General features: G+C 44.0%; 1 protein-coding gene across 1 annotated transcript; it reads right to left on the bottom strand.

Annotated features, from left to right (window-relative positions):
* On the bottom strand, positions 1-26647 carry THBS1 (thrombospondin 1). Its single transcript, XM_084844978.1, has 23 exons — positions 26293-26647; positions 24556-24939; positions 24101-24199; positions 21666-22240; positions 21017-21092; positions 20510-20706; positions 19666-19791; positions 17767-17860; positions 15903-16076; positions 15307-15483; positions 14869-15042; positions 14397-14524; positions 14132-14284; positions 12685-12903; positions 12036-12143; positions 11224-11383; positions 9789-9907; positions 7766-8000; positions 6805-7032; positions 4884-5155; positions 3934-4031; positions 3660-3799; positions 1-2486 (listed from the first exon to the last, which is right to left on the bottom strand). The coding sequence occupies exons 3-23, from the start codon at positions 24165-24167 to the stop codon at positions 2479-2481; spliced, it is 3528 nt and encodes a 1175-aa protein (XP_084701104.1). The 5' UTR covers positions 24168-24199; positions 24556-24939; positions 26293-26647; the 3' UTR covers positions 1-2478.
* Positions 26648-27991: the final 1344 nt, after the last annotated feature.

Raw genomic sequence — 27991 nt, 5'->3', positions numbered from 1 at the left:
TGTTGTAAATATAGATTTCTGTATTTTTATTGTTTCTGGTATGTAGGAAACATTATTGTACAATTTACACAGCTTTTAAGTTGTAAAATGGTTAAAATGTGTACAAAATATGCTCAGTTTTAGAAAAAAGTATATACTAATAGCAACAACACGGGATGGGAAGCAAACAATTCAATTCAGTGTGCAAATATTTTATAAAAATAGACACACTAGAGCTCTACAGGTAGCATTTCCTGATAAATTATTTAAATAGCATATCTACACAAATAGGAGATTAACTATTCCAACAGTAATGAAAAAAATAATTTATAGAAATAAAAGAAACGGTATACAAGATGACAGGGGAAAACAATCTATCACACTTTCATAAATTGTTCTCAGCATTCTTCAATGCTGTTTTCTAACTGGGAGCATGTGTTTCTGAAAGAACAATTTTGACTATGTACAACTTGCAATCTTTTTTTTTCTTCCTAAATACTACAGTAGCTTTAAATTTTGTTAGATATTTAAACTCTGCTTGATCCAAAGGGGTTTTTTCTCCTTTTCTCAGTCAAACAACAGTGAGGTAATATTTGTACATAAAAGTTTCACCTTTGACATTCTTTTTTTTCTTAGTAAGAAGAAGCTTGTAGATAAAGTTATGCCGCTCCTTATACCGTGAGCAGTCTTTCCATAATATTCCTGAAATCCCACCTGCGAGGCACTTCTACTTCTGCAACTACACCCTGGCGGCTGAGGTGTGCGATCAATAGAAGACAAACACTTCTTATGCCATTTCTTCTGCCACCTCCTCAGGGCAGGGATTTTCTTCTTTGTCATTGACCAATAGGAATGTACCATATAGCAGTATTACAAACATAATAAAGGCAACAATCCACTGTGAACGTCTCTTGTGCAAATCCTGTTAAAATGAATAAGACTGTAGACTGACAGTGGATTGTGACCAGTGTTAATAGAAACCTATCTCGTGTCCTCTCTTGACAGATAGGAGAGACCAGGACAGTCAACATTTAAGCATTTTTGTAGTTTGGCAATGCAAAGTAGCCTACTAGGGTACTTTGCCAGCTGTCTTGTTCAGAAGAAGAAAGAAAAAAACACTGAGAACAAAACATAAATCCTATCCCCACCCTACTGCTTTTTTCTGTGCTCCACATTGGTTATGGGAAATGTTCTCTCTGAAGCTAAAATATCTTCATACGCTACTATCTAGATTCACTATAGAACAATAAATAACCTGTATTTACAATCTTACAGTCATGGAGACATGTAGCAAAATGATTATGTGGATAGTCTTGACGCATTGTTTGTTTCACTCTATAGTCCTTCGTTATTCATAACGGACAGGATAGGTAAAAAATAAATATTTTACATTTTTTATCTACAGTCTCTTCTACAAAAATCAATGTTTTAAAAACTGAGAAACAAAAACTCCATTGCATTTCGTAGAAAAGGATTTTGTATTTATTTGTGTTTGTCACTTTTTGTGCCTTTGTAACCATAACAAAAGAAATAAACATAGTTCTTTGAAGCCAATACAAGTGCTAAACTGAGATGAAGATGCTCCTTGGCACCTTAATGTTGTTGCCACATCTGCACTAACTACCTCTGGAATCAAATCTGTGGATGTATGTTATCATGCAATGGCACATGTAAACTTGCTCTTCCCATCTGTTCCTCTGGATCTCCTTACCAAGCTGATGCAATCCAGTGTGCCAATATAGTTGTTCTGGTTGCCCCAGAATGGAATTCTTGAAATGTATTTAATGCTGTATGGGACTAGCCAACTAGCATACCTAGTTTTGTTATGTAATCAAGCAAAGTAGTTCCCTATTAACTGAAACAGAGTAAGGCTGTCATCCTATGCACACATATGTGGAATAAGGCCTACTGAATTCATTGGGACTCGCATCTGAGCAAACATGCATAAGATCACGATGTTAGGCAGGTATGTAACAGTCCCTCCAATTTATTTGGATATAGACCCAAGGGAGCGTAGTCCCTTTTCAGAAAGTGATGCTGTTTAAGTTCTGCTAGTCTTTCTCCCATCCCTCTTCTATAAGCTGAAGTGTATAGTTTTTTAAGTAGTCCACAACACATCATAAAAATGTTCTTTTACAAAAGTGCTACTTCAATAGACCTCCAGTTAAAGAGAAGCAATGACAATGCCCAGGTGTGCGAATGCCTGTCTTACAGAAGTGACTATTCACTCCTGAGGCAAGGAATGTTCTTATTCATGAAAGACATTTGTTTTCTTCTGTGCTAACAGAGGTCAGAAAGGAAGTGTACTTTGCCGTTTTCTTTCTCTCAAAAGCATTCTCTTGAGGCAGGTCATGTATTTTGAGTCTCTATTTTATGAAGCCAGAAGAAAGGAAAGAGCAAAAAAAAAAAAAAAATGGTCCCAGGGTTTGCAGAAATTAAACATTTCAGAAGGTGCAATACCAGCATTTTGAAGCAATTTCTGTATGAATTGCTTTGTGATCATGGATCTGCAAGAAAAAAGGGAAAATAGCAAGGTGTCACTATTATATTGATAAATTAGTAATTAAGCAGCTACAATTAGAGGCCAGCTTCTAAATCAGGTATTTGTGTGTCTATTTTATGTCTTGACTATTAATTGCATATTTCTCTTTCAAAATGTGGGACAATGCCTAGGAAATTGTAGGTGTTTTTTTCTAAGCTCTCCCACACTGGTATCTGTAGTTCAGATAAAGTGATTTAATTTGTGTTTATCAGTGTAGAGGATGATGAAAATAGATTCAAATTCACTAAGGGAGCAATCCTATGGCCACTAGTCAGCGGCTAGACGGCCATAGGATATGTTGGTTTCCGGGAACCAACCTTTCCCCCATTCCTACGCTGCCTCGCAGGCAGCTTGAAATGGCCCTGCGCTCTGAAGAGGAGTGCGGAGCAGCGAAAACAGGGCGTTCCGGGGGCCATTCCAGGGTGGGGAAGGCAGAAATGCTGGTACGACACATTCTGTGTGTCATCCGGCAGCTGCTTCCCCTCTGCCTTCCCGTGGCTAGATAGCCGAAATCAGTTGTCTAGCCGCAAATGCAGGGTGGCTGAAGCACAGAGGGGATGATCCCTTCTGTGCTTCTCCTGCCCTGCATTGGATAGGCAGTCACCTCCAAGTTTGGAGGCAGCCGCCTATCCCCATAGGATTGCGCCCTAACTCCATTTGAAATTGCAAACCATGTCCAACATCACACAAGTGGACTTCCAGACACATAATAGGACTTTGCCTTTCCCTGCAGTCCCCCAAAATGTGTTCCTTCACCCTCCAGAGCTGATTATTGGGCGGGGGGGGGGGGAGCTGCAGGAGGGGAGGGGGAATCTGATCCGCTAACCAATCCTGTTCCATTGGCAGATGGACACAGGTGGCTACAACTCAGTATCTTTACATCGTTCTTGAAATTAAATACTAAACACCACCATTTCCAAAGTGATGGTATTTACTGTTAACTGTTATTTTCTGTGCAGTTCCACACAGATAAAAGATGTAGCCCAAGGACTCAATTTCTTTTTAAAACCTTTTGAATCCATAAAGCTAAAGTGATGATATATTTAATGTTTTGATGTATTATTTTCAATAAGAGAAAGTCATAGAAATTACTTCAGTGAATTTCAGAAAAACAAACTAAGGAAGTGTGGATTCTTACCTCTACACTCATATTTAAGATCTGAGAAGAACACCATTTCTTGAGAGAAGACAAATAATCCTAACCGACCACCAGCATAGGTTTTGTCATAGATTGGTCCAGAATCAGCCATGATCTTCTTTCCTTCAAACATTACAACTCTGCAAGGAAGAGCAGCACTAATTAATCTTAAGCATGCTATAGTATGTGTATTCTGCAACTACGAAACTAACCACTGCCCAAAGGCTATTTGTCCTTCTCAAATTGTTTTAGTAACACACTCTGTGATGCTTACCTGATATAGCCAGTCTTTGGTCTGTGACTGAGACGCCATCTGTAGGCAGTGAAATCTTTCCAGCCTATGTGACGAGGGTCATGCCACAGAGTCCGCACCTGAAATGTAAATATATGACTGAATTGTGTACTGAGATTATGCTTTTACAAGACCTGAGATCAACTGTATTCATGGAATGCCGACATGACAAAAGGGGGCAAACAGTAAGCCCAGAGGACTTGGGTTATTGGGTGGCTTAAAAGTATAACAAACAAACATGCTCAGTGGCCGTGGGCTTTCTACTCCTCATGCTTCTCCATGTCATCTGCTTTGACTGAATGCCCAGAGGGGAAATATGCAGGCCTCCCACTATGTGCTGTGCATTTTCTCCTCTGGCCAAGACTGATTTTGTGCAAGACAGAAAGGCACAGGGAATAGGAACTATGTCAACAGGTCTTCCTGTTCCACCTAATCACATCTGAAATAGCTTTAAGTGAATTTATTTATAAAGGAATGCTGTTAATTGAGTAATTCAAAGAAAATTCCCATGATAGCAATGGCACTCTGAGAGCCAATTCATATAATACTTCTGTTGTTGTTGTCGTCGTAGTTAACACTTCCAGTTGTACTTAGGTATGGTCTATGTAATCAGTTTATTAGCGACCACAGAAGTAAACACCAATGTCTGTAATCACTATGGCCAGGAAAATTGCTTCTGACTGTATGTACTTGTGAAGTTACTCCTTGCATTGAAAATGCACAAAGCCCATTACATAGGAACACCTGTTATTCACTGGAGTGACCACAAGGCTCTTGCTAGGGACTCATGTGTTTTCACATTTCACGTTTGTTTATAGTCATTATTCAAATCAGATTTGTATTTCCTCAAGACAGATCCTTTCTATATTACACTGATGTTCCAAGGATCTTGGAAAGGCAGGATACATTTCTTAACATAAATGATCTCTTACCTGTCCAGTAGTATTTCCAGTGTGCCACAGTGCATTACGAAGGTGTATTCCAGGACCCGTGGTGGAGTTCACTACTTTGATAGAAAGACCTGAATATCCCTGAGCTTTGGTTGGCTCTGGATCCCAATAAGACTGGGTGACTTGCTTCCACATAACTACATAAAAACGGCTACTGGACTGATATCCAAACACAAAGCCAGCATAGTCATCATCCCTTTCTGTATTAATGAAGAATGTCCCACTGAAATCAACAGCATTAAATTCATCAAAACCTGGATAAAGAAAAGAAAATGTGACTGTTAGCATTCTTGTAATGATCTTAAATTGTTTTCAGAATTACATGTCCCCTCATGCATTACAGATTCATTTTTTATCAGTCTAAGTGTGGACCTTTTAATTAACAGCTTTGTACCTCATTCTACTACAAGACTTATGGACTCTATTGTCCTTTGACCACTGGTTTTCAAATGACTCTTTGGTGGAAGGAGGGATTTGCTTTGATATCATAATACAGGCAAGCTTTGCCCCCCACCCCCCCCGCTGCTATTGCCTTAGCTCAGAAGTGGGTAACAAGTTTGGGATGGGTGCCAGATGATCCTCCTCCACAGGTCTGTACAGGCTGAATTACGTTAGTGGACATGGGCACATCCCCCTAGCATCATAGAATCCTAGAATAGTAGGGTTGGAAGGGGTCTATAAGACCATTGAGTCCAACCCCCTGCTCAATGCAGGAATCTAAATCAAAGCATCCCTGATAGATGGCCATCCAACTTCATCTTGAATGCCTCCAGTGTGGGAGAGCCCACCACCTCCCTAGGTCATTGATTGGATTGCTCTAACAGTCAGGAAGTTTTTCCTAATGTTCAGCTAGAATCTGGCTTCCTGTAACTTGAGCCCATTGTTCCGTGTCCTGCACTCTGTGATGATCGAGAAGAGATCCTGGCCTTCCTCTCTGTGGCAATCTTTCAAGTACTTGAAGAGCGCTATCATATTTCCCCTCAGTCTTCTCAAGGCTAAACATGCCCAGTTCTTTCAGTCTCTCCTCACAGGGCTTAGTTTCCAGTCCCCTGATCATCTTCGTTGCCCTCCTCTGAACCCTCTCCAGTTTGTCTGCACCCTTCTTCAAGTGTGGTGCCCAGAACTGGACACAGTACTCCAGATGAGGCCTAACCAATGCTGAGTAGAGGGGAACTAGTATTTCACGGAATTTGGAAGATATGCTTTGATGCAGCCCAAAATAGCATTTGCCTTTTTTGCAGCCACATCACATTGTTGGCTCATATTCAGCTGGTGATCGACAACAATTCCAAGATCCTTCTCGCTTGTAGTATTGTTGAGCCACGTATCCCCCATCTTGTAACTGTGCATTTGGTTTCTTTTTCCTAGGTGCAGAACTTGGCATTTATCCCTATTAAATGTCATTCTGTTGTTTTCTGCCCAGCGGTCCAGCATATCAAGACCACTCTTCCAGGGTATTAGTGAGCCTGCCCAATCATTCTCTCCATGGCCAAACCACATAGTGAAGCGAAGTCCCTGACTGAGGTGAGGGCTGGAGGAGGGCTCCTCCAGCAAGAGCCTTGACTCTGGCAACTTTGCCTGCTCTGCACTTTCCTGCAAGGTGGTGGTGGTGAGGGGAATCCCTGTAAGCCTTCAGGGGTGGGGCTTTGGGAGAGCCCATCCATGCCTTAGCTGCTCTGATGTCAGAGGCAAGCTGGCCTAGGATGGGAGGGTGACTTTAGAATTTGAATTCAAAAGTAAGTGAGCTCATTGTTTAATGTTATTAGAGGCATGGGCTTTCAACTTAACTTGGATGGTGGTGGAGCAGAAGCCATTTAGTGAATAGTTACTGACCACAGAAAGACGACTGTTCCTATTTACATAAATGTAGTGGACACAGAAAGATCCAAAATTGTCTGCTTACCAACTGCTAGTCCAGGATCACAGTTAACAGTCTGAACCAGCTCTTTGCCTTGGTGACGAACAACCCAGTTGGGATCAATTTGAGATGTTCCCTTAGGATCCAGGGGAACCATCTGAAATCTACGGAAGTCGGTCTCACTGATGTCAACATTCTCAGGGCAGATGTCATTAATGTCTAAAATCTTATCATTGTCAAAGTCATCTTTACATGCATCTCCACGCCCATCACCTGGCAAAAAAGAGAGGGGAATGGTGGAGGGATCAGAGAAGAAATAAAAAAAGTGAGCATCTGAACAGGAAATGCACCACATTTCAGATTTGCACTAACATGTTATCTTGAATTATCGTAATTCACCCTCCTAAAAATTTAGTTGAGTTACTGAAGCCACTTTAGTTGACATCAATAACATCTATATCAGTTACATTAAAAATTGCAATCCAAGGTGCAAATCTAGTAATTTCTTTAGAATATAATTTTTCTCTACCCACAGCCTCGTATTCTCTTTTTAGATACTGCCACAGGTCCAAACCTCTAAAGTCTCACCAGTCTGTACATGAAGCCCCGTCTGCGTAAGTATCCCCATCATTTCAATGAAAGGGGCAGGCCCATTATCTTGTAACTGCCCCCTTTGCTAAAGCAACTGGGGAAGTCTTTGCACGCATGGAAGGTCGGTGTACACATTGGATGTCTCATATGCAAAAAAGATCAGTAGATCTAATTAAAGGTAATATTTGCCAGATGAATCAATATTTCTTTATTGCATAGCAAAAAACATTGCCTTCCAGTGTGTTGTTTCCACATTGAGGAATGATGAAATTGCAAAACAGGCAGCATACATATTCTTACTAGTAAGGATTTTTTTGGTAAAGGATGATGAAACACCACACTATGCATCTAGTTTAAAGTTAGCCAAAGTTGTCTAGTACAGTTAGAAAATTTGGTGGTGGATTATTTATCTTACCATCAGAATCAAGTTGGTCTGGATTGGGAACCAGTCTACAATTATCTTTGTCATCAGGGATACCATCATTATCATCATCGTGGTCACAAGCATCGCCTTTCCCATCTTTGTCATGGTCAGCTTGATTAGCGTTGGGCACATAGGGACAGTTATCAAGATTATTTTGATGGCCATCTTCATCAATGTCCTGGTTGCTATCACATTTGTCACCAATGCGGTCAGAGTCAGAATCCACCTGGAAGGAAAATGTAGGAACATGTTAAAGCAAGCATCAAAAGAACCCTGACCAGTACAAAGGTGGCAGTAAGAACCATGTTGAAAGATTGCTGCTATTAATTTAGGCTCAGACATGGTCCAATCCAGCGGCTTCTTGGTGAAGTTCCAGTGGTCAGATGGAATCTCTCATTTCAGTAGAGGGAACAGCTGTGTCTAGACAGTCCTTTGAATGCATGGAGCTTTCTTCTCCATTGAGGTGAATGGAGAGGCCAACATGTACAGGAGCTCTCTTTGCACGCTGATGTACCCACAAGGTCTGAGACTGGTGAGACTTAACTTTAGCTCTTTGTACAGGATTCACTCTTAAATTGTGAAAGGAATTGTGCACTCATGCCCGTATTTTTAAAAATATCACTTGTCCCAACTTGTTTTGGCATATCTTGAGACATCTTATTATTCATGCCCCATAAATGTATTTATCAGAGCATTGGGGCCTGAGAGAATAATGTGGTTTCAGCCTTTTGCTTGGTATGCATTTCCACTTAAGAGGTTGTTGTGTTTTTTGCCAGAATGTGTTCTGTTTGGGTTTTTATGCAGTCTACATATACTTTTATATCATGATCACTTTCTGACATTATGATGTAGACTATGACTTTACTCAGACTGCCCTAAGTTATCTGGCCTTGTGTCACTGCAAGTTGGGCTGATAGTTCAAGACCTATTCATTAAGAGAGGTGGTTACACAAAATTTATTCAACAGGTGTAGAGCAACATGTGTTGCAATGTAACATGAGTCTTCTCACACAGTTTCTCTATACCACAGGAAAATTTACAGTTTATTAGCATTGTATACTTTGGAAAGAGCCCTTTCATTAAAAGAGCCTAAAAGAAGCATAGGGGGATGCTTATTAGCATAGCATTATTATTATTTTAAATAATAAAATAGTTTTATATTGTAAGCATCCTCTTAACCAATGGTGCCCACAGGGTAACATGCAGGACAAATTTAGATTCCACCAATTTACTGCAATTTTGCTGGGACCATTCAAGCATTCAAGTTATGCCCCTGAAGCTATTAATCCTACTGCCTTGTACGTGACAGGACTGTACAAGCTTCACCTACTGCTGTCTTAAAACTAGAAATTAAATGGGTGGGGTTGAATTTTCCCCTTCTTTCTCAGCCATTAAACAGACAAAGATTGAGAGAGAGAGAGAGAGAGAGCGCAAGAGAGAGCGAGATTGAGAGATAGAGAGAGAGAGAGAGAGAATGAATAGATCTATCTATCTATGCTGGAATATGCCTTGAGCTTTTCTAACAGAAAGGAAAACGTATTTGTGATGTGAGTGTTCTGTACAGCGTTAGCCTTTGTACTTAACAAAGTATCTTGTGTGTGCATTTATCTGAAACTAAATTCACTGCACTCTGCATTCTTAGTTTCAGGTCATTTTGTGTCATGGATATCTTTCTTGCAATCACACCCTACATTGTTTAGCATATGTTTTGCTCTAATGCTAAATATCTGAAATATGAGTGTTAAAATTGCAATGTGGGTGGGTTCCTTTATCTTAAACAACCTGCATTTAATAAAAATTTGACCTTTGTGCAGATACCAGAGATCTCTCTTCCCAATTATTGCTGGCTGATTCTCTATATGAATCCCAGTCAATAACTGTTGTGTTCTGTCCTGACTGAGCTGCCAACTGATGTATATTGCAATGGTAAGTGTGACAAATAGTGGATATCAAAGGGTAAATAAAGACTTGAATGTCCATGTGCATTATTTATAGCCCAAGTTACTAAGCTGACCTGATCTGGATTGTGTTCCATAGGGCAGTTGTCACACTGATCTCCAACACCATCCAAGTCTGTGTCCTTCTGATCTACATTGTACACATATTGGCAATTGTCTCTTTCATTAAGAATGCCTAAAAATGGAGAGTAAATAGTTTAGATATTTTAGTGACCAGTAATGTAACATACATGTCTAAATGATACTTTCTACAGTCACGCTATTAGAGTATAATTAAAAGGAACCTCTAAAGGAAGTCAAGGTAAAAGCCCATCTGTCCAGCATGATTTAAAGCAGGGATGGGGGACATATGGCCCACCAGAAGTTGAACTGCAACTCCCATCATTCCTCACCATTAACTATGCGAGCTAGTGATGATGGGAGTTGCAGTGCGGCCACATCTGGAAGGCCACACATTCCCCACCACTGATTTATAGCAACACTGTTAGAACAGACACTATAGCTAACAATTCTGTGGCCATACAATTTTTCATTAATCGCTTATATCCCCACAATCCAAGCAGGATCAAGTGCTCAAGTATAACAAATATGCATGTGCACTACATACATGAGTAAGTAGAAGTAGCCCTACCATGAGGGAAGTTAAGGCAGTGGCTAACTTAGCTGGCAGATTTGGGGCATCAGGGAGATGTGGGGCATAATACATGGGGAAGTTCTGCAGCAGCTCCAATGAAATGAAGAGTAGTCCTTATATTTATTTAATCTAGTAGATTAAGAGACCAGTCCTATGCCCCCTAGACAGTGTCTGGGGGAGATAGGACTTTTCAGTTTCCCAGCTCTGAGCTCGTAGACAGCACTACGAGCCTGTACCAAGGAAATAGTGCTCCCTGCCCCCTCCCCCCCCACTGGGGCAGAGAACTGTGGCAGCTGCTGCCTGTGCCTGTCTGTGCTTGTAACATGTAGCACAAACAGCACAAAAAAGGGGGCGTTCCCAGGGGCAGGGAGGGGAGGAGACCACGGAAGCTGTTTTAGACAGCTTCCTATGTGGTCTCCAGCCTCGTTACCGCCCCCTCCCTGAAGCCACGCTTAGAACCGCAAATTGAGTGTCTAAGGAAAACTGTTGGGCAGCCAGAGCACAGAAGGAATCATCTCCTCTGTGCTTCATCTGCCTTGCATTGGATAGGCGATTGCTTCCGACTTCAGAGGAAGTTGGAGGCAGCCATCTATCACAATAGAATTGCGCCCCAAATATCTATAATTTGTTTTACTGTTAACTTGAGTCCATATGTCAAAGCAGTCTGACAGTGCAGTTCACATTCATTTCACTAGGACTTGTACAGAACAATGTCCTGAATAACCTACAGATCTCAGGACACAACATAATCAGATGAACAGAATTTCACGTCAGCAGTTGGTTTTTGCCACTCTGTAGATGACTAAGACAGGTGTGTAATAATAGGGCAGGTACAAGAAGAAAAACCACAACTGTACCATCTCCATCAATATCCACAGCACAGGCATCTCCTTCTCCATTGTTATCAGTGTCTATCTGATCAGGGTTGTGATTGTAAGGGCAATTATCACAGCGATCACCAACATCATCCCTATCATAGTCATATTGTTGTGGATTGTAAATGAATGGACAGTTGTCCTGTAGAAGATAGATTTAAAAGCCATGTTAAAAACATGCACCCAGCTTTGACACATGCATTTTTAGGTTCATCTATAATTTACTAAATGGATTTATTAGAATAAGGATAAGAACAGCTGCAAAGTCATGTTAGGAGGACACATTTCCTCCTTGTCCATATGAAAGAGAGGAACGACACCACCACAATTATGGTACATGAGCAGCATCCATCTTTTACTGCAAAAGCTGACACTTTACAAACAGACAAACCTAGTTTTGATTCTCAGCTTTAGATACCCAGTTTAAATGACTATGAAAACCTTGACGCTGTTTTCATTTTATACCATGCATTCGTTCTCCCATCTTTTGCACGGTTAGATGGGCAGAGCATCGATGGGGAGGGAGAGGAAAGCACTGGTGGAGCAATCACCACATCCTGTACCCTACCATTTTGTTGTAGGCAGGGCAGGAGGTGGGGGCAGCTTTTTCTTTTTTCCCTCCCATTGACTGCAATAGGAGGGAATTCACTACGCCAACCCAAGGGCTCACTAAATGTGGCTGCAATTCCTACAGTGCTTTCAAGTTTGAGCTCCGCAGATAGCTCTTAGCTCTCAAGTGACAATGAGCACGGTTTGAACTACAGAAAGAGCATGAACATTTCCGTTAGACTTACCCTGTCATCTGCAATATTGTCATTATCATCATCACTGTCACAGGCATCACCAATTCCATCCTTATCATAGTCTTCCTGCCCAGAATTGGGAAGGTTGGGGCAATTATCCTGCAGAAAAGGAAATGCACAATTATTTGCTATCTAGGTTTAAATGTCACACTGTCCACCAAAGAGGTGCTCAAATTACAAAGGCAGAACCTGACATGCATTTAGCTTTTTATTTGTGATGCTTTCAATCCATAGCACCATTCAAATTTACTCAAAATTACTAAGAACCATGTGTACTTTCCTATGCATTTTAATGCATTTCTCCTTATATATGCATTTTGTATACAATTTCCCCTAATATATACAATTTTGCAAGCAATCTACCCAGTATATGCCTTTACCCAATATAAGCTCTTCTCCCCAATGTAGTTGTTTTTGGATGCATTCCCCTAATGTATGCGTTTTGTACACATTTTTTTTGATTAGAGAATTGCATCATGTAATTCAGGTAAGTGAGAAAAATGAAGGATAATTACACTCCCTTTCACATATTAGTTTTGGAAGTGTGAATTAGGTTGGTTCATATTAAAATGCAAACAAAATGAATTTCTTCCTATCCCTAGTTCTAAAGTGGAGAATAACATATGAGAAATATGCTTACTTTAGTGCAGTGGTATGTAGCATTAGCAACACAGAGAAGGTTCACATTTGGCCACCCATCTAAGTCTGTGTCTTCTCCACAGATAATGCCATTACCAGCATAGCCTGGTTTACATTCGCAGCGATACATGGGGTCACTGAAGTGGCCAAGGTAAATGCACCTGGCATACTTATTGCAGTCATGAGTTCCATCAGCACACGGGTTACGTGGTTTGCAGACCTAAGGGATCACACAGATACAAAGTCATTGTGAATACGCTTGCAAAAATGTGTCTACTCCATTCTTCTTTTGAGACATTAATGCAAAAGCAATGCATGGAAGTTGTTGTCCTGGGTCTTCTTTAAAAAACAAACAGAATGCCACTCCATGGAGCCAATTATGATTTTGCTCAAATATTTTATCTTCAAGAGAACTAGGCATATGGATTTCTATACAATATGTTACTGACTTAGACTTGGATCCTAAATTGATCCTCTGCTCACATAAGGGGGAGGGCTATTTCCATCAACTCCACCCTTCCTCTTCATCATATTCCACACTATTCCCAAGAGTCCGCCAACCCCCAGGAGCAGATTTACTGGGGTGGGAAAGGGTGCAGAGAGAAGAGAAAAAGCTCAATTCCATAATGTAACTGTTGTTTAATTCACAGAAGAAAAGGTAGAATCCAAGCCTTAATGTATAACAGGGTGGGCAACTTGTAAGCCAAAACATATAGAGGGCCACAACTCCCATCACCCCTTACCATTGGCTATGCTGGCTAGGGCTGATGGGCGTTGTAGGCCAAAACATTTGGAGGGCTAAGATCTGAAGAGTAGTCTTATACTTACCATGACACATGCACTATGCTGTTGCTTGTAAGACTTAAACATCCATTCTAAATTCATTTAATTGAAGCACATGGTATATAAACAATAAATAATAAAATAATACTAATAAGGTCAGTCGACACTACCAAGTTCATCCAGGTGACCATGTATGTGGGTACACAACTTCATGGAGGAAGGCTACTATGAACTAGGCCAGGAATGGGTAGAAGACAGATCTCCAGATGTTTGGGACTTCAACTCCCAGAAGCCCTTGCCAGTATGGCCAATGGTCAGGAATGCTGGGACAAAACACCTGGAGATCTACTTTCTGCCTGGTCTATGCTGTATAGGCTGGGAGCCATTTCAACCATTGTGGCTGCTGGGAAAGTGCAGCTGTGCTCATAGGAATTGTTGCTTGTGTGTAGAGGATGAGCCTTCATCCATATAAATGAGCAAAATCACACCGATGAATGTATCTTTTCTGGTATTAACTAAGCACACACTTTTCAGAGAACTTTGATTTCTAGAATCATGTACAGAATGGGTTCTTTTCCTCCTGGTCATGCCAGCATGTCATAGATCCAAAAAGGGATGGAGGTTTTATAAACAGGGATGGGAGCAATTTCATATTTTGGCAGTACCTGTTTGTTTGCTATTGCGTTCTCCACACCTCGACCATAGGGCTGTGTTCCAGTAAAACGTGGCGGGCAAGGCTGGCAGTGGTACCCAGGCTCCGTATTCTCACACCTGTGCACTCCACCAAGGACAAAACAGGCATCTGGGACCTCCTGACACTGAAGTATGACAGATTGAGATAGAAAAAAAGATTAGTTTTAAGTTTACTTGTATATGTTTTAAACCTTTTAACCCTGAATTTACTGTAATGAAGAATTCAAGTCCTCTTACCTCATCAATATCTTTGCATTTCACCCCATTTCCATGATAGCCAGCAGGGCAGGCACCACATTTCCAGGAACCATCAGGAAAACTAGTACATGTAGTTCCCGAAAAGCAAGGGTTAGACAGGCACCCATCTGGGAGAAGACAGAAGTGGAATTCCAGAATGTTATTGGCCTCATGCAGGACAACAATGGCAAGCAGGTTAGATTAATTTAACAAATAATCTCGAGAGTTCTGTGTTAAAGAATTCCCTCTTTGATGTTAAATGTTACTTTTTCCTACTCTGATAGTTCTTGGCCATTTTCTAAGATAAATTATACTAGCAGGAAATAAGATCAACATTGAATAGCACGCAGCCAAGATGTGACTGTATCTTTTCTTCTTTGAGACAATTTAGATGGTTACACCCTTAGTTTTCCCACAGTGTTCTGAAGATGGCACAGCAGAGCAGCCAATGTTTTACATGATAGTTACTCACCAATTGGGCAATCCTGCTTGTTGCAGATCTGGGTGTCAGAAGCATCACCAATACAATCCTTCCCTCCATATTTAGGCTCAGGATTGTTGCAAAGACGCCCACGCTTCTGAACGCCTCCTCCACATGTGACAGCACAAGTGTCCCATGGTGACCATGGTCCCCAGTTCCCATTTACTAATTTTTATTTAAGAAAAATAAACATTCATTAGAAACAAGCATCCAGAAAACAAAGCAGAAGTTGCACAGGCAATTTCATATACATTCACAAGACAGATGCAGCTACAGATATTGAAAACTTAAATTTACGCTATTTGGGGCATTTTATATTGTTTTCTTTTTCAGTGATTGCCATAGTCAGCTGATACAACAGAAAATGTAATATTAGAAAAGCTTAACCTTCATAATTGCTCAAAACACAGTTTTTAACACTAAACTTACTTGGGCAAGGACTTTTCTGGCATGGTATGTTTTCTCTTGCATCTCCTTCACAGTCTTTGCCATCCATCTGAGGAAGTGGAGAGTTGCACAGACGGATTCTAGTGATCGCTCCAGTTCCACAACTAACGGAGCAGGAAGACCAGGGGGACCAGTGGCTCCAGGCACCATCCTGTTTGACTTTAAACATACATACCTGTTACCAACTACAACAGGTAATTGCTCCCTTAAGCAATTAGCAGCATACTTATGACACGAGGAACAATATAGATCTGCTAATACTAGATTAAGAAACTAACATTACAATAATATAGAGAGATATACAATAATATATAGAGAAATGCCACATACGTGGTACTGAGAATCATATTTGTTTGGTGCATGGAATCACAGGTAATAACGTATACATTGCTATTTTCATTTATTTTAGTAATCAACCATCTTATCAGCTCCTGTTACAAGAAATTACTGTTTACAATTGTGTTACGTTGTAGGCAGCTAAATTGTGCTAGGTGGCATGAAGCATTAATAAGAGTTTGTCAACATACTTATGCAAGCTCAAGGTAAGAATTTTCTGCATAAAGAACTAAAATGCTTACATCTCTTATCACATTCTTGCATATTGCAGATTCGTGTTTGTACAGAGGAACCTTCACAGCGATGGTTGATTCTGTCACAAGAGCGGCCTCTCTGCTGAATGCCATTGCCACAGGTTGCAGAGCAGGTAGTCCATTCAGACCAAGGAGACCAAATGTCTTCTGCAGAATCACTGACTGTAAAGAGAGGCATTCTCCTATTTGACTCCTATACGAGAAGATTCCTACTACATATTCTGTGCTGCAACATTTTTTAACCAAATAGCTTAAAATACAATATTTTCTGTTCTTTATTTCTTGTTTGAAATTATGTAAAATTCTCAGTATTGTTGCAATAATCCCTTTCTCCAGGTAATCTTGTTTCATATTACTGAAACAGCTGGGTGAATTCCTAGCTTTAGCCTGGAAATAACTAGTTAGGTGCTATATGCCTTCCTTTAACAAAACAAACCACTTAGATTTCAAAGGTCCCACTAGTGCAATAATTGTTTCAATGTGTGAGAGAGAGACAGCCAGGACAGAAAATTAACATATTTAGGGATAGTCTTCACTGTCCTGCTTTATGTAATGTAACAGAATAGGGTAACAAGCAACCTTTTCCCCCATTCTCTGCCTCCATTTGTTTTGACCTTTGATGACTACCTAGATCACACAAGAATGCTTGTAAGAAATGTTCTCAACTCAATTAAAGGTCATGGGGGGCTCATGTTCAATCATAATTTGCAGACCTACAGAACTCTCATCCATACACCTTTCTGCAAGTAGCTATACATTTAGCCTGCTCCTGAAATCTTCTGGGGCATATTGGTGTTTTGTTCAGATTTCCTCAAATCCAGAAATGACTGTCATGTTTTTAAAGGTGCAAACTAGCTTAAAGGGAGCAGGAAGGGTATATACACTGGGAAACTCTTAGGTGATATGTTGGCAGGGCTGCCTATTTGGTTGTAGGCTGGCTCAACAGATTCCTTAGCAGGATAGCTAATCCAGCCCTGAATACCTCACAACGTAAAGCTATTCTTTACAACACAAGCACCAACTGGTGCTTATTTCTAAAAAAATGAGTTCTGACCTCATTTCACTTCTGGAATTCTTAAATAATTAAGGAGGTTTCACTAGTAAGCTACATTTTGGATTGGACAGGGGAAGAGAAAGGTTAAATAAAAAGTGCTGTTCTAAACTATCCTTGAATAAGTGCAATTATCTCCCATACCCAAGTTTTTATGTTCTGGGGTGGGGTGGGGGGGCAGGGGGAATTACTATCACAATCACATTTTTAAATAACAGAAAATTTCACATGCAAATAAAAGTTTCAAATTTAGATTATACGTATCATCAACAAACAACATACATTTAGTATGGCACTGGAACACCCAGGGAAATTAGAGTTTTATAGAGTTCAGTGTTCTTTAGAATTTTGTATTATAAATAATTTTGCCTTATATAGTATGTTTATTTGAATACGTAACCCTAAAAATAAACTTCTTCACCACTATTGGAATTTCTTCACCTATTTTATTGTATATTTTTACCTTTGTTTACTTTAAGCGAACTTGAGGCAAATGTGTGGTTTACATCTATAGCCTAACTAATAAATTTACTGCAGGTGTGCGATAGGGTACATGAAAGTATTCCTTTCATGTTTCTAATGCAAATTCTTTGTAGCTTATCTTGGGTATAATTCATATTTAGAAGATGCCAACACCCTCATTTTAGAAGCTCAGAGTTCACGCGCACACACTTTCCAAGGCTAATGACAATGGAATGCTATACCCACATGATGGCATTTGAGTACATTTTAGAATACAATTTCTAGTTATCCAGTGGAACTGATTACTGTCAAAAATGTTAAGAACCTTAAGCTACTTACGCCAGCATCGTGGGCAGCATTCTCCATCAGGAACAGTGGCATTGGAACAAGGCATGAGAGGGCAAGACACTTTATGGCAGATAACAACAGAATTCTAAACAGGGAAAGATGATACTATTAAGCACATACAAGAATTTGACATTTCACCTCAGAATGGCTAAATACTACAGCCTATCAGGGATGTCTCTTAGAAGATATTCAAGGCCAATCTAGACATTACACTCAATTGTGCAAAACATTATTCCAATTTTTTAAAAAAAACATGTAATAGCAGTCTTCGGAGCCTGCGATCAGGAGCAGAAAAGTAGGGAGCATCTTGTCTTCTACAGGAAGAGGCGAAGGTAGCTGGGGATGGGGGTGACTTTGAATGGCAAATAGTGAATGTGGTGATGACTTAGCACCCCTCTGCAGTTTCAGTTCTGATTTCAATCTTCCAATCCTGTTTTTCATTTAACACCTCCCCTCCCCCACTAAGAGCTCAATGTTATGCATGTTTACTGGGAGGTAAGTCCCATCTCAGTGGGACTTACTCTTAAGTGAGTGTGCAGAAGATTGCTGCCTGGAATACAAGTAATGTCTAGTTTGGCCCTTACTAATGTCTACTGAGGCTTGTTGAAGTCAAAATGAACACAAGAAAAGAAATTGTTTTAGTCATTCATAGTCCTGATTTCTTGACTTATTCCTTTGTTAATATTAATCAATGGCTACTGCTAAATGTGTGAGTCCAGTCTTGATGAATAGCCTTCCAGATCTAGTCTCAGAAGGCTAGCAAACATCCTCAAGCCAGCTTTTTCTAGTTGATTGTCCAAGTAATCAATTGAAATTCAGACTAAGATAAAATGGATTTAGAGTTGGCTCAAAATCCACAATCCACATTATAGCTGGATGTGGCTTTGATCTTATGCCAAAGAGCTTCCCAACATAAGAATGAATGGTAACTAAAACAGTTTACACTTTTGCCAGTTCTCTTCCTTAAAGGACAAAAGATAATGTGTTTTTGTAGTTTTAGAGACTAACATAACCAAGGAGCATAATAGATGGCAGCGATATATAGAAAGCCACAGTACCAGCAGCCAAATGCAAGTGAAAAAGAAAGTAATTCCTACAGTTATTTTAGAGCTTAGCATTCTAAATTTTCAAAACGAAGGATTTGAATAGGTAAAACAGCAATTTTTGGAGATTTTAAGAAGGGTAGTCATGTTAATCTGTTGCAGCAAAGACAGCAGAGTCCTGTGGCACCTTAAAGCCTAGCACACATATTGCAGCGTTCCTCAGAATATACTTAATTGGCTTATATATTATATTTTAGGGATGCCAGAATGCCCATGTCTAGTTGCAGTATTATACCACAGGAGCACTTCATTCTTTAAAGGTAAAGGTGTCCCCAACCAGTCGTGTCCGACTCTAGGGTGTGGTGCTCATCCCCGTTTCTAAGCCGAAGAGCCAGCGCTGTCCGAAGACACTTCCATGGTCATGTGGCCGGCATGACTGAACACCGAGGTGCACGGAACGCTGTTACCTTTCCCGCCGAGGCGGTACCTATTTATCTACTTGCAATTTCTTGCTTTCGAACTGCTAGGTTGGCAGAAGCTGGGACTGAAGACGGGAGCTCACTCCGTCACGCGGCACTCGGGTCTCGAACTGCTGACCTGCCGACCTTCCAGTCTGCAGTTCAGCGTCTTAACCACTAAGCTGATCTTATTCTAAAGTGCTTTAGGAACTTCTTATCAAAGCTGTCTTTAAGACAGTCTTAAAAGCTTTCATGTAAGGAGAAGGAGATACTGTACAGTTATTTCTGTGCATAGCCTACATTTCTGCATAATGGATCACTTAGATGCATGATGGTGATGGCAAATCAAATTTTCACACATTCTTACGTTAACAGTAAGGAATCCTTACCTGGCAAGTACAAGTAGTGCAGGTGTCAGTGGTCCACTCAGCTGTGTTTTGGTACACAACTTTATTATGGAGGCATGCTCCAGGACTTAACTCTAATTCACCACCAACCAATTCCATGAGGCCATTCTTAAAGAGAAAGAGAGAAAAGAGATTATAATTGAGGGCTTTAAATAAAGGTAAATAAAGGGCTTTAAGTCCATTTGAACTTGGCAGTTAAAGAGCAAAGAATTCGCTTTGACATTTTACTTGTAAGTAAGTCCAGTTAATGTAAATGGACTATGCCTCCAAGCAAGCACACTTAGGCTGCAACCCTAAACACATCTGAATACCATGGGACTTACTTCAAGTAAACATGCATAAGATTGTGCTGAATGGATCACAGGCACAGTTCACTCACACACACACACACTAGCCATTTATTTTCTCAGTTCAATTACTCCCATACATGGGCATCATATGTAGAGGCCTCAGAGTTAACTAGGCTTTACACAGATGCAGCTTCCAGCAAGCATTTCTGTGATGATAGCGGCTGGAAAAATGGTCACTACAACTATGGAGGAGTCTGCTGCAGCCTGTATCTGTCTACATATAGCTCAGTTCACACTGACGTTTTAGCCCACAAATGCCTATGCTGGTCAATTTGTGGCATACAAACTGCCTTGGGGCAGTGGAAGAAGGATCAACTTCCTATTTAGCCACCACAGTTGAGTAAGAACTCTGCCATCTCATATATATATGGAGAGGTTTGCATGCAGAAAAGCAGCAGCTGGCTTATATTTGTCAATGATCCCTTAGAGACCAATTGTCATTCTGCTTCATTATTGTGCATTTAATTGCCACTTACCACTTTGTGGACTGAATCTTGAAGTGTTGTAACCAGAGCACGCAGACTTTGTAGTTCAACAAACACATTACGTAGTTCATCACAGGACAATCCACAGATTGCCTGAATGTCCTTTGTTTTATGCCCAATGTAGTTAGTGCGGATGGCTGGACGGGAGCCATTCATGGGACTGTCCAATTTAATAATTGTCCTTGTGGCTAAAGCAACAAAAAAACACATGCATCTTATAAAGATATATACACGCTTTCAAACAAGTTGAAAAACCGCGCAGGGCCAGCTAAAATGTACATAGCATTCTGTAAGGCAGCAACTTCGTAGTGTACAATGATTTGCATTTCATTGTGTCAAAAATTTGTCTTGGCTGGTTCTTCTCACATACGTAGGAATAATATGTTTAATACAGTCTTCCCCAATCTGGCACCCTCCAGATATGTTGGACTACAATTCCCACCATCTCCAGATGGCATGACCATTGACAGTGCAGATGGAGACATACTGCAGACTTACAGCTTTCACAGCCTTTGTTCCTCAGGATGGCTTCCGGTGTTGTTCCAAACACAAACCGTACATTCTGCAACATTCCCTGTAAACAGAAGAATTGCAACTATTATCAACTTCTGATGAAAAAATGGAAGGAAAGAAAGTTGCATTGCACAGAATGTGGCACATTTCTAAAACATGTAATACATATCTTCGTATTAAGTTCAGCAATCCTTGAATAATTTAAGATTTACACCAAGTGCTGAAATTATTCACCTTCACTTCTTTCTGAATGTGAATAGGACACATTTGCAAGCTAATGAGTATTCTGGCCAATATAGGTTATACATTTGCATCACAAACCCAGGCAAAGCAAGAACTTTTTAAAACGTTCAGAAAGAAGAGAAGGTGAATAGGGTCACAGATTATTGAAACCTCATGTCTGAAAAAATCTTAGATATTCTTGCAACTGATAACAGGCAAAAAGTCAAAATGGCCCTGCCATGAATGATAGTTCCTTTTTAATGACAACTAGGGAAAAGTCAAAGGCAGAAAAGCATAATTCTCTTTGACATCTGTTGCCCAATGTGACTGCTTCACTTTGCTACATAGTAAGATGAGCTCAGGTAACTTCCTCTAAATAAACCCACAAAACTGCTACCACAAGGCATCTCACCTGGAAATTGTCATTGACTCCTCCTTTGGCAATGCGGAGCCTGGCACTGCTGGCTAGGTCCCTGGTGAAGATGTTTTGAATAGGGATGTCCAGCTCAGCATTCACCATCTTCTCACACCCCACATATAGTTGAGCTTGATCCTCCTGGACAAAGAGGGCGATGTTGTTCCATTGTGCATTGGGTAACTCAACATCCTCCACTGACACTAGAGTCTGATTGCCCTCTTTGGGAAAGATGCTCAAGTCCAAGGTTTTGGCCTTGCTGTTCAACACCAACTTAAAGACGTAGCCAGAGTTGTCCTTGTGCTCCACAGCCAGTAGGGTGCCAGGGCTCCTTTTTACTGGGCGAAGGTTAGCTAACAGGATGAAGCCCTTCTCAGCTTGGATGGCATAGAGAATGTCTTGGAATTTGTGGTCAGGAACAGCAGGGATGCGGTTGGCATCATCAATGCGGTAGGCAGGGCTGGAAATCTCAGGTCCCTTTACCGGATGCACCCCTGCTGCCCTGCGTGCTCCCTTGAGACCAAAGCCAATTAACTCAAAGAGATCGAAAACACTGTTATCATCACCAGACTCTGTCAAGAGAACAAGGGAGAAAGACAGATCAGATTGGTTATTGTAGGTTGGGAGGTGTGCCAAAAGAATACACTGAGGCCAGTGTCCTTGAGAAAAATGTGCCACTAGGAGACAAATAATTCTGGGCTGCCCCTCAAAAGCTGTTCCATACCGAAGCTCATAACAAGTCCCCGACTGGGTTCTGCAACAGGGCAGTATTAGCGGGGAGGCTGCAGCAGCATCTGGCTGGTATTCCCATCACTCAGTTCCTCATCCAAGAACATCTCCCAGTTTCACCTCTCTGGTTGAACCTATGTGTTCAAAGGCAGAGAGCTTTTTTTGGTGCATAGCCAGGCTCACTTGGAAAGTCAGGAATGCCAGGTCCAGGAATTCTCCTCACCTTCCCTGCCCCCTCAAGGGGCTCTGGCTGAGGCAAACTGGCAGAAAATGCATTAAAACAAATGGGAGACTGCTGAGAGAAGACAAGAAATGTCATGAGCAAGAACTGGCTGCAACAGCCTGTGCGGTGAGGGAGAACCAAAGGAATGAGCTCTGGGCAACAGGGAGAGATGGAGAGCCAGTTATGAACGCTCTGAGGTAAAAGGGAGACAGCCAAACTGGTGCGGCTAACAGAAGATATAAGGCAGCTATTATTAGTTGTGTTCCATATTCCACTCTATTTATTTTAGCTGTCTTAATTTATCTGTTTTCCTCTAATAACTGATTTTACCTGTGGAAAAGTCTATGGATTAAATAAATGTAGAATACAGGACAGCTTTGGAGGAGAGGCATGTCCTCAGGAAACCACTATGCTTGGCCAGGGAGAACCTGGTCTCAGTGCCAGGGCTCAGACCGGACTTTGATCCAGTGTGGTCAACATTGCCCTAATCCATCCTTCCCCACCTGATGCCCTCCAGATGCGTTGGACTACAACTCCCAGAATCCCCTAGCTGGGGGGCTCTGGGAGTTGTAGTCCAATACATCTGGAGGGCACCAGGCCAACTGGGGGTGGCTGCTTTAGCCACAGTCAGCCTCTCCACATATGGGATTTGGGGCAAGACTGCCAGTGAGTCAGAGGGGCAGGCACCTCTCTGCGTTTATTACCTTCTGTATACTGACGCTCTCTCCCTGCCCCCCTTGTGCGTCTGGTCCGGAGCGTCTCTGGCGCAGCGCCCGGAGCCGGCTGCCCACAGCCCGCTTAGAGAACCTGCCGCCCCCAGCCCTGGCTTTTCCGCCACCCCCACATCCCGCCGCCACATTTCAGGCGCCAAACCGCACGCCGGTCGCCGCACAGAGGGAGCCCGCCAAGCCGGGACGCCCTGCGAGAAGGACCGGCGGCAGGAGAGGGCCCCGAGGGCCCCGGCGCGAAAGGCGCGCCGCGGACACGGCCCCCAAAGCGGCGCCCCCTGGCGCCCGACGCCGCAAGGGCGGGCAGGCAGGGGAGCGAGCGCGCTCCTTTCAGCGCGGCGCTTCAGCCCACGCGGAAAAGGCGGACAGCCCGGGCGGGGCTTCTTGGGAATTCCGTCCCTCAGAGCTCAAGCGCGCGCCGTGAATAGTCGCGCCAGTCTCGAACAACACAGGAGAAGCGGAGTCGGGTCCACCCGCGGTCCACCTAGCTCAGCCCTGAGAGGCCGCGGCTCTCCAGGGTCGCAGGCGGGAGTTCCCCCAGCCCTACTTGGACGCGCGCTCCCCTTGGAAAGTGGCGTTCCCCAGGCTCCCCTGGCGCGGCGGTCTTGTTTCTGTTCCTCGAAAACCAACGCCGAGCCCGGACGGGAAACACCGCCTCCTCCTCGCCCGACCAACAGCACTGACAAGACGTCTCCCCGCGAAGTCCAGGCGGAGTGCCTCCCCCCCCCCCGCGCCTCCTCAAATCTATTTACCTGGAATCCGGTTTGTCGCACAGACCCCAAGCATCAGGAGGAGAAAGAGGCCGCCTGATAACTCCATGGCAGAGAGAGATCTCGCCTCGAAGGAGCAACCTTGAAACGAGAAATGGAAATCGCAGACTGGTCACTCGGAAGTCCCGGACGGCAGCAGCGCTGGCTAGCTGGCGACAGAAAGCGGGCGTGAAGAAGGATCGTGGGAAGATGGAAGGGGGCGGAGGAAGACCCAGAAGAAAGACGGGAGAGGAATTAGAACGACAGAACAAGACAGAGAGAGAAAAAGAAGGCAAGGAATAGTGAGAGAAGAGAAAGAAAAAGACAGACAGACAGAAAGTTGCCTGCTTTGGAGAAGAGCACTGCGGTGGGTTTATAATCGCCTTGATTTTCCTTTGCCCGCTCGCAATATTACTGCAACGTTGTAGGAGGAGGGAAGCTGCTTCTTCAGCACTTACCTTTATAGAAGGAGGTGATGGATCCCAAGAAATAACCAGCTACGAGAGCAAATATGTCCTGCAGCAATCCAATGAAGAGCGGTCAATATCCTTGTGAAGCGCCCCGATATTAGCCTTAGCCGGGTTTAGTCGCTTCGGCTGTGTAGACCCCAGAGCTCCGAGAAATGCTCCTCCGTTGTCTCTCTGCAGTCCTGGACCAGTCCGAGAGAGCGAAGGATCCTTGGTGGCGGTGGGCTGGAACGGGTGAACAGTAGCCCGCGGCTCCCGCAGGTTTCCCTTGCTTGTCACCCCTGGATGCTTGCACTGGAGTGGCTGCAGGAGCTTCCCTTGCCTTTAAGGGGTCACTCGCATTCCTGAAAAACTCCGCGAGCCAATCAGCAGCCGCTGAGCAGGAAGCGGGTTGGTGTTTATCCAGTTACCTCACAACAAGACAGAAACACACACACACACGCGCACACACACACACACCCCCACACACCCTCCCCCAATTGCAAAGTGCGGGGGGGGGAGAGCTACGCGTGGGGAGGGGTGATCTGTTCAGATCATTGGTACTGTTTTGCAACTAGCATCAAAGAGATGCTGTTTGCACTACTGCTACTACAAGCGTTCGGTTTCCCACCGCAGCCACCACTTCACAAAGATATCAAGTACAGGGCATGGGTAGAGACCTGCAAAGAGCTGCTGATCCCCACTGTGGGCTGTTGTGAATCTCTGCTAGCTGCAGGCCTTTGTGAATTCCTGTGTGTGTGTGTGCGTGTGTCTACATGCGTGGGCCCGGTTCCAAGAAACACAGGGCAACACACCTTTAGGGGAAGAGGTCACATCTTCCTGTCTCCTCAGCCCTGTCCTCTCCACTAGTACCAAGCCAAAAGAGAGGTGAACAAATGGACAGAGGTGGGAGACTGCTTATCCTGGTTCTCCCCCCCCCCACGCCCCCCCACGCAGCATAGAGGAGAGGTCTGGGACTCCCCAGGGCTGTCCAGAAAGAGAAAACACCAGCTGCCTCCTCTGCACTTGCTCTCCATCTCTTTCTGGGGAGTGCAATGGGCAGGGTCATTGTTAGGCAATGAAAAGATTTGGGCCCAGATGCATAGGTCAGAAATCTGCATAAAATTTGTATATGGTAATTTTTATATATGCAAATTTAGAAATAATTGCACACAAGGCAAAGCCAGCCAATTAACTTCTTATCCAAACCACCTCAAATAAAATAAACTCTTCAAATGATTTGCATCTTGTCCTAGATCATTCCAAATCAGTAGTTATTATTCAATTAGGATTAGTTTGCAATCACCCCCTTCTTTCCCTCTCTCTTGGGGGAAAATTGCGCCCAGTTGCCCTGCAACGAAGTGTTAAATAAAAGCTTCCATTGGCATCAGTTTAATTGCTTGGGGGGGGGGGGTGTTCCAGCATGTGGAGAGGGAGGGTTAGCTTTTCTCTGCCCATCTGCAATCCCCCTTGAAAACTGCCCCCTGCATGACAGCTAAGGTAAGAAAAACATCTTCCATTGCCCTCATCTCAGGGCTCTGGGGAATACTTCTGGGGCAGGAGGAATAGATTCAGGGCCAGAGCCCCACGGGCCTGGGCCCTAGCAATGCCCATGGCAGCAGGGAAGATTTGGCCCATGCTGGGTCCAATTCCACGCCCCCCCCCCCCGGAGGCACAGAGAAAGCGGGGTCATGTGTGCAATTGGAGAGTCATCCTGGTAGCAGCCGCCTCATCCCTTCACTTGCTCACCTGCGCTCTCCCTCTGGAAGGCTCAGCAGTGGGACGGAGCCCATGGATGGAGGGCGAGGTGCTGCTGCCCCCATAGGGCGCAGCCATGGCTTCTGCACGTTTGCTGACTCTGGGCACCCCCGCCGGCCCAGTCGTCCCTGCCCCACTGCTCACAGGGAGAGGAGCAAGAAGCTGGAGCCTCCCAAACGGAGCGAGCAGGCAACCAGCGGCTTCCCCATCCTCCCCGCCGCCCCTCCCAGCGATGGAGGGCAAGCCAGGAAGAGAAGGGAGCCACTGCTCCGCTCCCTCGCCTGCACGCTCCCTCTGGAGAGGGACCCGAGCCTTGGCTGCTGCCCAGTGAGCCAGTCCTCTGACCCGCGCTGGCCCGAGGAGGGAGAGGTGACAGAGAGGCGGCGGCAACGGCTACCCTCCTTTTCCTGGCAACCCGCTCTCCCGCTGGCTCTGGCTGGCACACCTGGGAATGGATTGGAGCCACCGTGGTTGTAACGGCAGCGGCTGCTGTGCTCCACCCCTGCAGCTGTGTGTGTGTGTGAGACAGACACAGAGAGAGAGAGAATTGTAGGCCGTGGCGGGAGAGAAGTCTTTGTAAATACGTGTAGCTAAGGAAAGACATGCTTCTTCCCCTAAAATACTTGCAAACACAACGGCACCGCTGCTGGCCTGGGGCTACCGTCGAGATTCCTCGCCTGCTCTTTTCTCCGCCAGCGATGTGCGAAATGCCGCGCACGAGCGGCCTGCACGGCGGGCGTCTTTCACCGGTCGTGGCCGCTCCTCGGGCGCTTGGGGGCGCCCTGCGAGCTGCTATTGCGAGGGCGAAGCCGAAGCGAGGAGGAGGCGAGGGCCTCGCTTCCAAGTTCGGCATTCCTCGCCTGGAGGCGGGAGGCTGCCCTTTTCCTTTTATAGAAACCCGTGAAGTTGAACGTCAAGCACCGCCGCCCCCCGCGCCGCTTTTTCGCAGTGAGCTGGCTCCTGTTTGGCCATTAGCTCGAAGAATACCACCCAGCGGGGAGAGCCGCCTGCCGCCTCGCGGCTAAGTAACTGGGAACGACCGAGGCTTGGCGCTGCTCTCCCTCTCGCCCTCGCTGTCAGATCGTCTAGGCGGAGAGCGCGCTCAGCGGAGTGCGGGGCGTTGCAAAGTCGTCCCCTGCTCTTGCAGCTCTGCTCGGCTCAGACTGGCCGAGCCAACCTGCGCCTTGCTGCCAGCGCGGCTCCGGCTGCCTGGAATCCCATTCATGCCCTCCGCCTCTGACGTGGAACGAACCAGAGGCGGCCCGGCGTGGGGGGGTTCAGACGTCTGAGCGAAGCATCCCTCCGCCGCTCCCTGCCTCGCTGTTGTGGCTGCTGGTGCTAAGCAGGCCAGGTCCTCCTTCTCCTTCTCCACCTCCACCTCCACACGAGGGCGAAATGGAGAATCCTGCTTCCACTCTCGACCCCACCGCAGCTCTCCGTCCTGGGGCTGAAAAAAGCACCCATCCGTCTGAACATAGTAGCAGGGCGCGCTAGCCTTTTCGACCAGACTCCCTGGGAGCCTGTCGTGAAGGCTGAAAGCACAACTTGTTAATTAGAATGATTAATTGATTAATGGCACGCCATCGAATCAAGCTGCTCACATGTGGAGTTTTAATCAGGGAGCCCTCTCCCGTGAAAAGGGTTCAGAGCCAGATGACAAACTGTTTTGTGTAAATAATCTGTGAAAGTC

This window comes from Heloderma suspectum, chromosome 1 (genome assembly GCF_057233095.1).
Source record: "Heloderma suspectum isolate Gila_16-S chromosome 1, 16-S_ref, whole genome shotgun sequence".
Classification (NCBI taxonomy): domain Eukaryota; kingdom Metazoa; phylum Chordata; class Lepidosauria; order Squamata; family Helodermatidae; genus Heloderma; species Heloderma suspectum.
Note: the sequence above shows the minus strand (reverse complement) of the source record. Positions and strands in the feature narration are given on the sequence as shown.